This window comes from Scomber japonicus, chromosome 1 (assembly GCF_027409825.1).
Source record: "Scomber japonicus isolate fScoJap1 chromosome 1, fScoJap1.pri, whole genome shotgun sequence".
NCBI lineage: Eukaryota > Metazoa > Chordata > Actinopteri > Scombriformes > Scombridae > Scomber > Scomber japonicus.
The window spans coordinates 39,050,135-39,059,833 of record NC_070578.1 but is presented as its reverse complement, the minus strand read 5'-3'; the positions used below and the strand labels follow the sequence as shown (position 1 = coordinate 39,059,833).

Below are 9,699 nucleotides of genomic sequence, written 5' to 3'. Positions count from 1 at the left end.
CATTTGGGGTTGTTTTGGGGTTTTTATTTTTTACATACCATTGCTTTGACTTGCACTGTATTTTTATGTTGGGATGCATATGTACTGGTCTATGTGAGAATTGGTGTTTTAATGCATTATACAGAATTAAAAAGATTGTTCTATCTTTAGTGATTAAAATCTTTTTCTCTGCTATTTTTTTCTGTTTTTGCAGCAGATGGATGAGAAACAACAAACAGTACAGATGGTGCAAACTGGAAAAGAAGACCACATTCGCCAAGAAGAAACAGCAGATCTGAGGTAAAAGCAAACTGAAGATTAAAAAATATGTATGCATGTTTTTGTTTGTTCAGAAAAGAAAGAGCCAACTGAAAATCACAGTTATGCCTTGTAGTTCATGTCTGTTAAACACTCCTCCCAACTGTTGTCCTCAGGTCAAGAAAGAAAGGAAGGAAGGAAGGAAGGAAAGGAGTAAGGAGGGAGGGAGGAAGGAAGGAAGGAGAGAAGGAAAGGGAGTAAGGAGGAAGGGTGGAAGGAAGTAAGGAAAAAAGGAAGGGAGGAAAGGAGTAAGGAAAGGAGGGAGGGAGGGAGGAAAGGAGTAAGGAAGGAAAGGTGGGAGGGAGGGAGGGAGGGAGGAAAGGAGTAAGGAAGGAAAGGTGGGAGGGAGGGAGGAAGGAAAGGAGTAAGGAGGGAGGAAGGAAGGAAGAGAGTAGGGAGGGAGGAAGGAAGTAATGAGAGGAGGAGGGAGGAAAGGAGTAAGGAGGGAGGGAGGGAGGGGGGAAGGAAGGAAAGAAGCAAGGAAGGATGTGAGGAAAGAAGTATAGAAGGAGGGGAAGAACAAAGGAAAATTAAAGAAAGAGGAAGGAAGGAAGGAAGGGAGGAACAGTCAAAAGAGACGGGGTCAATTTGACCCGGTAGGACGACAGGAGGGTTAAATACATCCTGAGTAAACGCTTTAATTTAAGTGCACCAAAGTGATAATTCAACCAATATCAGTCTCTGGTGGGCAGCAGAAACTTCCTGTACGAATTTATATTAAAAAGAATATCTGGTGCTTATGTGTCTCCTGCCTACACATAACAAACCATATTCAGACATAACCTCCAGAAATGTCTGCATCCAGCTGGGAACGCTATTAAAGAAGAGTCAACTGCCAGCCTGCTGTTTTTATGACTCTCAGACATCACTTGTTCTAACAGTATATGAGACAGTCTTCATACATTCAGCTTTAAGAGATATTAAAATGGTTTTAGAAGTCCTCAGGTCAAGGAAGGACAGGAGGAAGGAAGGAAGGAAGGAAGGAAAGGAGTAAGGAGAGAGGGAGGGAGGGAGGAAAGAAGAAAAGGAGTAAGGATGAAAAGACTTCCTCTTTTCATCCTTACTCCTTTTCTTCTTTTTTAAGGAAAGAAGGAAGGAAGGATGGAAGGAAAGGAGTAAGGAGGGAGGGAGGGAGGAAAGGGCGAAGGAAGGAAGGAAGGAAAGGAGTAAGGAGGGAGGGAGGAAAGGAGTAAGGATGAAAAGAGGAAGGAATTTAAGGAAAGAAGGAAGGAAAGTAGTGAGGACGAAAAGAGGAAGGAATTTAGGAGAGAAGGAAGGATCGAAAAGAAGGAAGGAAGGAAAGGAGTAAGGAGGAGGGAAGGAAAGGAGTAAGGATGAAAAGAGGAAGGAATTTAGGAGAGAAGGAAGGAAGTAAGGAGGGAGGGAGGGAGGAAGGACATGGGAAGGAAGGGAGGATGGAAGGAGGAGGGAGCAAAGACAGAAGGTTGGAGGGGAAGAAGGAAGGAAAAATTAAAGAAAGAGGGAAGAAGGAAGGAAAGAAGGAGCAGTCAAAAGAGAGATGGGGTCAATTTGACCCGGGAGGACGACAGGAGGGTTAAAGAAAAGTCAACTGCCAGCCTGCTGTTTGTATGACTGTCAGACTTCACTTGTTCTCACAGTATATGAGGCAGTCTTCATACATTCAGCTTTAAGAGATATTACAATGGTTATGGAAGTCCTCAGGTCAAGGAAGGACAGGAGGAAGGAAGGAAAGGAGTAAGGAGGGAGGGAGGAAAGAAGGAAAGGAGTAAGGATGAAAAGAGGAAGGAATTTAAGGAAGGAAGGAAGGAAGGAAAGGAATAAGGAGGGAGGGAGGAACGGAGTAAGGATGAAAAGAGGAAGGAATTTAGGAGAGAAGGAAGGAAGGAAGGAAGGAAGGAAGGAAGGAAAGTAGTAAGGACGAAAAGAGGAAGGAATTTAGGAGAGAAGGAAGGAATGAAGGAAGGAAGGAAGGAATGAAGGAAGGAAGGAAGGAAAATCTTGCAGGTTCGGGATCCACAGGTTTGGTTTCAGCTCTTATTTTGAAATTGTTCCATTTCTGTAGGAAGAAACCTGCTTTTCAGTTCTGCTCATCACTTCCTCAAAGCAGAATTCTACTTCCTGTCTCATTGCTTTACTTATTTACTTATTTAATACTTATTATTTAGTTTATAACGGACCACAGCGAGTCAGTTTTGGCTTTTGGTGTTAAACATTGTTCTGCTTTACAGGTCTGAAGGAGAGAAGAAGGAAACCCAGACAGTCAAGGTGAGTTATTAATGTCTTGTTTTATTATTGCATGATACTGCTGTTAGAGGTTTACTGATAGAAAGACGTTTGTTTATCTTAACCCTTGTGTCGTCCTCCCGGGCCAAATTGACCTCATCTGTTTTGACTGTTCCTTCTTCCTTCTTTCCTTCCTTCCTTCCTTCCTTCCTTCCTTCCTTCCTTCCTTCCTTTTTCCTCCCTCCCTTCCTTCTCCCTCCCTTCCGCCCTCCTTTCCTTCCTTCCTTCGTCCTTTCCTTTCTCCCTCTCTCCCTTCCTTCCTTTCTCCCTCTCTCCCTTCCTTCCTTTCTCCCTCTCTCCCTTCCTTCCTTTCCTCCCTCCTTTCCTTCCTTCTGTCCTTCCTTCCTTCCTCTCTCCCTCCTTCCTTTTTCCTCCCTTCCTCCCTTCCTTCTTCCTCCCTTCTGCCCTCCTTTCCTTCCTTCCTTTGTCCTTCCTTCCACCCTCCTTTCCTTCCTTTCTTCGTCCTTCCTTCCTCCCTCCCTTCGCTCCTCCCTCCTGTCCTTCCTTCTTTCCTCTCTTCCTCCCTCCCTTCCTTCTCCCTTCTCCCTTCCTTCCTTAACTCGAGGACAACAGGAGGGTTAAATAAAACCAAATCTCTGTGTATCGTGTTTTCACATTTAAATCCAACCCTTTGTTGAGTGTTAGATCTTATTTTTAACTCGGTGTGTTTCTGTGTCCGCCCGCTGCAGGAAGCCGTAGCTCCGTCAGGTCAGAGTGGACTGGAGGAGGCGGTGAGGCGGATGGAGGCAGAGAGGATCCATCTGCACCAAAACCTGCAGCGCTGCATGTACGAGATCCAGCAGAGAGACCAGTACTTCCAGCAGCTCAACACCAAGGTATGAAACCCCGATGAGGAGACAGAGTTAAGCTTCCTGTCGTCCTCTCGTCTGTTTTGACTGTTCTTTCTTTCCGTCCTTCCCTTTTTCCTTTCTCCCTCCCTCCTTCCTTCCTCCTTTCCTTTCCTTTTCTTTCCTCCCTTCCTCCCTTCCTCTTTTCCTTTCTCCCTCCCTCCCTCCCTCCCTCCCTACCTTCCTCCCTCCTTTCCTTCCTTCTTCCTTCCTTCCTTCCTTCGCCCCTACCTTCTTTCCTTCCCTCGTTCCTTTCCTTTCTTCCTTCCTTCCTTCCTTCCTTCCTTCCTTTCTTCCTTCCTTCTTTCCTCCTTCCCCCTCCTTTCCTTCCTTCCATCCTTCCTTCTTTCCTCCTTTTCCCTCCCTCCCTCCTTTCCTTCTTTCTTCCTTCCTTCCTCCCTACCTCCTTTCCTTCCTTCTTCCTTCCTCCCTTTCTTCCTTGACTGGAGGGTTTTAAATACAGAGTGAAGTCACGTGTGAGATGTTTGTGAAATGCTTCCAGTTAGATTACAGCACTGATTTCTTCCATCACTGTGTACTGTTATACGCTATAATATGCATCATCTTCCTCATCATCTTCCTCCTCATCTTCCTCACAGCTGCAGCAGACGGTGGAGGAGAAAGGTGCGGTTGCCACCCAGCTGAGGGCCGTTTCTCAAACCCTGAGGGACACTCAGACCCGCTGCCACTGGCTGGAAGGCCAAGTCCAAGGCCAGGCTCAGGTGAGAAATACATTATAAATATATGTCATGGTTATCTTTCTAATCCTTAAACCTCAAAAAGGTTCATCTCTATATTTACTACTTGTAATGTTTTGTCTCCACCAGCAGGGGTCGCCATACGCTGAGGTTGCACCCGGAGCCCCCCAGGAGAGAAACAACGACTCCGTCATTTCTGACACTGCTGAAGCCGGTCAGCTGAGAGAAAGGTGAGGAGAGCACACACACACACACACAGACACACACACACACACAGACACACACACACACACACACACACACACAGACAAGTGTGTAGCTCTGTGTGATGTCATCCACACTGTCTGGCAGATATTTGCAGATAATTTGTAGAATTGGTCGAGCTCACAGATATATTACCATTTTTTGTGTGTGTGTGTGTGTGTGTGTGTGTGTGTGTGTGTGTGTGTGTGTGTGTGTGTGTGTGTGTGTGTGTGTGTGCGTGTGTGTGTGTGTTCAGGCTGCTAGAGGTGGAGCAGAGTCTAGCAGATGAGCGAGCCAGGAGGGAGACAGCTGAGGAGGCTCTGCGTCTTGCTGAGGACCGAGCGAAGAGGTGAGACCCGAAATCAGTCACCTATCTAACACCTTCTTCCTCACACACACACACACACACACACACACACACACACACACACACAGACACATATATAGAGTATATTCAACAACTTTTCTGATTGTTTTTGGTTTTTTTTTTATTGCAGCGTTGCCTCCAGTCTGTCCAGAGACAGTCAGAGGGATTTCAGTATCGAGATGGAAACAGAGGAGGAGTGGGAAGCTCTGAGTCTCGACCCGAACCAGCCTCTGCTAACACAAAAGGTACAAAGTCAACTCACTGGTTTTTATTCATTTATTTGTTCTTTTATTTTGCCTCTTTTCATCCAGAGAGGCAAACTGGAGATCAGCTGACTGTTTAATGTTGAAGTGAACGTGGAGCTGCAGTAGGACTAGGGCTGCTCGATGCTCGATTAGGGGAAAAAATCATAATCACGATTTTTTGGGTCAAAATTGAAATCACGATTATTAAAACGCTTTTTTTTAAAACTTTAGAAACATGCTGCATTTATTGGACATTTCTTGTCCATTCAGTTTAATTAATTTTCCCTCCCAGCAGCAGCCTTTTATCTGCCGTTTAACGCAACACACAGCAGAAAACGAGCAGAGATATTACAGCTGAGCTGGTTACCATGACGATAGTTCACACATCACTTCCTGGTTTTTAATAATTAGTCAGTAAACTCAGCATCGTCTGACGCAGGCTGGAAACTCTGCACTTTTATTTACAGTTAAAACATTTCACCGTGTGTTTCAGCTTCTGTCAAACTAACGGAGCTGCAGCGGCTTCCTGTCTAAGCTTTTCAAAATAAAATCTTTCTTATTGAGCGCTATCTCATTATTATTATTAAAAATCATTTCCCCCCCGATTTTATTAGTTTTGAGATCGTTTGGCCCCTAAATCATAATCACGATCAGATTTCGATTAATTGAGCAGCCTTAAGTAGGAGTGATGTCATCCTCTCCAAAAACTATAAACACAGAAGCATTCAAGCAGAAGAACGAGGAAAGGGTTAGAACAGGGGTGTCAAACATACGACCTGTGGGCCAGAACCGGCCCGTCTAGGGGTGCAATCTGGCCCACTTTTCTTCCATCTGTCCTCCCTTCCTTCCTTCCTTTGTTTCTTCCGTCTGTCCTTCCTTCCTCCCTTTCTTCCGTCTGTCCTTCCTTCCTTCCTCCCTTTCTTCCATCTGTCTTTCCTTCCTACCTTCCTCCCTTTCTTCCTTCCTTCCTCCTTTTCTTCCTTCCTTCCTCCCTTTCTTCCGTCTGTCCTTCCTTCCTTCCTTCCTCCCTTTCTTCCGTCTGTTCTTCCTTCCTTTCTCCCTTTCTTCCGTCTGTCCTTCCTTCCTCCCTCCCTTTCTTCCTTCCTTCCTCCCTTCCTCCCTTTTTTCCTTCCTTCCTCCCTTTCTTCCGTCTGTCCTTCCTTCCTTCCTCCCTTTCTTCCTTCCTTCCTCCCTTTCTTCCGTCCTTCCTTCCTTCCTCCCTTTCTTCCGTCTGTCCTTCCTTCCTCCCTTTCTTCTGTCTGTCCTTCCTTCCTTCCTCCCTTTCTTCCATTTGTCCTTCCTTCCTTCCTCCCTTTCTTCCTTCCTTTCTCCTTTTCATCCGTCTCTCCTTCCTTCCTTCCTTCCTCCCTTCCTTCCCTCCATCTTTTTAATGATCCGGCCCACATGAGATTAAATTGGTGTGTATGTGGCGAGTTTGACACCCCTGCTTTATATGATCAGAGTCTTTTCTCTTGTTGAAGTGATTATTAATGAATCATGTTTCATGTTAGAGTGATATATAACACTATCTTTTCTATTTATCCTGCAATATAAAAACAACGCTGCTGCTTTTTTTCTTGTGCTTTCCACCTCAGCTTGTGAGGATGCTGACATTTTCACTGCACATGTCTCATCACTTCTGCATATTACAGAACCTTTTTAAAAGGTTTCTCATTTGACTTAATTTACTAACGTTACAAGGTCAGCAGGAGACAGGGAGTTTTCAGTTCTAGTTATCTACAGGTGATCAAATCTGCCAGCATCAGTTTGACATTTCAGGAGGTAAAATTGAGGCTCAGCTGCTGGAAATGTGAAGTCTGCATTTATCTGTGTGTGAAATCAAATACTCGCTGTTTTAAAAAGAAAAAGTTATGATGAATTGTGAGATCTCATTCTATGCTTTAAGACCAGTAAAAATACTTATAATTAGGGCTGTCAAACGATTAATTTTTTAATCGAGATTAATCGCAGAATTTCCGTAGTTAATCGTGTTTTGAATTGCGTGTTTAAAATCCTGTTATTTTCCATTTGAAGGCAGTTTTAAGCCCATAATGTAAAGCATTTCTTACCAGAGTGTCTTAACTGGGAATCAATCACGGCTCTGCTGCGACTCCCACACTCCAAAATGGTCCTTTGGTGGAGCTGAGGCTGGCTTGGCTGCACCTGGGTGTTTAGCGTGGAGGTGCTAACTCAAACTCCACGTACTCCGGTGGTAGTTAAACTCCGTTTGACACAGGTTGCATTTTACTTTTGACTTGTCAACTGAAGCGTCTGGAAGTGTTTTAAAGTTAAACAAGCCGTTCAAAAGTCCAGTAGCTCTCTTACTTTCCATCAGCGCGGTAGGTTTACTGCAGGAGGCCACTTCAAAGCATAGCGCTACAGCTAGAGGAGCCGTCTACGGGGGAGTAGAAGGGACAAAAAGGCTTGCAACATTAAAATGTGTTTAAAAAATTAACACGTTATGGATTGCATTAATCTAATCGCGATTAACGCGTTAAAGCTGACAGCCCTAATTATAATACTTTAGGTTTGTACATATAAGATATTTTCCTTAGTGCTGTGTTGCCTAACAGTGAACAGGATTAGGTATCAATATAAAAAAGAAGGAAATATATTATAAGTGAGAAAAGCTGCTATAGGTTTAAATTCAAATATTGACCAGAAAAGAGAAAAAAACGTAATTAAAAATCCTTGAAATGACGTTTCCTCCTTCTCCCTTTATTTAAACAAATCCAGAATCTATGAGTATGTAAGTATCGTTCTTTTGTAACATGTCTCCATCCTCAGTGTTTGTGCACTGCATGCTTCAAGTTTCCACCTTGCATTTGTGTCCGTTTCATACTGGACCATGATGATTGGCTCCAAAGTAGCTGTGATGTCACAAATCATGCTCATAGGTAAAAAAACGCTAAGGTGAACTCTGAGAAACGTTTTCCTTCTCCAGCAGATTAATGTGAAACTGCACAGAGAAGCTCAAACATTCAACTTGAAGGAACATTTTTGAGTGGAGTGGGACTTTAATCTCCCACAGTTATCAGTTACTGGGGATTTCCACCGGGTCCGTCAGCGGTGCGGAACAGCTGCGCTAGGGTTTAGCTCCGTCCTCTGCCCGGCGTCAACTCACACCGGGAGCGTTACAGCAGCAGTGGAGCTCTGGGAGGGAAATCTGCCTTTTAAAATGAAGTTGCACTGTTAATACAGTAATTACGGCAGCCCAGTCAAATCCGAACGAATGCCTTTAGTCTACCGTAATTACTGTAGTAGCAGCCCAATCAAATCCCAACGAGTGCCTTTAGTCTACCGTAATTACTGTAGTAGCAGCACAATCAAATCCCAACAGTGCCTTTAGTCTACCGTAATTACTGTAGTAGCAGCCCAATGAAATCCCATCGAGTGCCTTTAGTCTACCGTAATTACTGTAGTAGCAGCCCAATCAAATCCGAACGAGAGCCTTTAGTGTACCGTAATTGCTGTAGTAGCAGCCCAATCAAATCCCAACGAGAGCCTTTAGTCTACCGTAATTACTTTAGTAGCTAGTCTACCGTAATTACTGTAGTAGCAGCACAATCAAATCCCAACGAGAGCCTTTAGTCTACCGTAATTACTGTAGTAGCAGCACAATCAAATCCGAACGAGGGCCTTTAGTCTACCGTAATTACTGTAGTAGCAGCACAATCAAATCTGAACGAGAGCCTTTAGTCTACTGTAATTACTGTAGTAGCAGCCCAGTCAAATCTGAACGAGTGCCTTTAGTCTACCGTAATTACTGTAGTAGCTAGTCTACCGTAATTACTGTAGTAGCAGCACAATCAAATCCGAACGAGTCTTTAGTCTACTGTAATTACTGTAGTAGCAGGGAGGGAAGGGAGGATGGAAGGAAGGAAGGAAGGAGGGAAGGAAATAAGCAAGGAGGAGGGAAGGAAGGAAGGAAAGGAGGGAGGGAGGACGGACCCGGTGGAAATTGGGCTTTATTTAAACTTCATATACTGCTGTGTTGGAACGGTCGTCTTGATGTTCTTCTGTTGGTTACTGCAGGTGAAGGGCGGCATGGTGGCGTGCCGGCGGTGGCTCCGAGGGAGGAGCCTCTACTTCTCCAGACTGCTGACGAGCCGGGCCCGATCTCGATACTTCTTCCTGGCCTACTTGCTCACACTACACGTGCTTGTCCTCATGTGCCTCACCGGTGCCCTGTAAACACTGCGCTAACGAACGATCGGCTAAAACAGGGGTGTCAAACATGCGGCCCGCGGGCCAGAACTGGACCGCCGAGGGGTGCAATCCGGCCCACTTTCCTTCATGTGTTCTTTTCCTTCTTTCCATCTGTCCTTCCTATCTTTCCTCCCTCTGTCCTTCCTCCCTTTGCTCCGTCTGTCTGTCCTTCCTACCTTCCTTTTTTCCTTACTTCGTTCCTTCCTTCCACCTGTCCTTCCTCCCTTTGCTCCTTCTGTCCTTCCTCCCTTTCCTTTCTTCCTTCCGTCTGTCTTTCCTTCCTCCCTTCCTTCCTTTTGTCTGTCCTTCTTACCTTCCTTTTTTCCTTCCTTCCTTCCTTCCCTCCCTCCATCTTTTTTCCTTACTTCGTTCCTTCCTTCCACCTGTCCTTCCTCCCTTTCCTCCTTTTGTCCTCCTTTCCTTCCTTCATTCCTTCTGTCTGTCCTCCCTCCCTTCCTTCCTTCCTTCCTTCCTTCCTCCTTCTTCCCCCCTTCCTTCCTTCCCTCCCTCCCTCCATCTTTTTAATG

At 45.0% G+C, this 9,699-nt stretch overlaps 1 protein-coding gene across 1 annotated transcript in view; it reads left to right on the top strand.

The window, feature by feature from the left end:
• Positions 1-9,375, top strand: part of LOC128366800 (golgin subfamily B member 1-like) — a 51,843-nt gene extending 42,468 nt beyond the window's left edge. The window contains exons 20-27 of the mRNA XM_053327602.1: positions 194-279; positions 2,508-2,544; positions 3,252-3,398; positions 4,010-4,132; positions 4,241-4,338; positions 4,608-4,700; positions 4,849-4,963; positions 8,999-9,375. Of these exons, the coding sequence (XP_053183577.1) occupies positions 194-279; positions 2,508-2,544; positions 3,252-3,398; positions 4,010-4,132; positions 4,241-4,338; positions 4,608-4,700; positions 4,849-4,963; positions 8,999-9,157 (858 nt within the window). The 3' untranslated portion in view covers positions 9,158-9,375. The remainder of the gene's footprint in view (positions 1-193; positions 280-2,507; positions 2,545-3,251; positions 3,399-4,009; positions 4,133-4,240; positions 4,339-4,607; positions 4,701-4,848; positions 4,964-8,998) is intronic.
• The last annotated feature ends 324 nt before the right edge of the window (positions 9,376-9,699 follow it).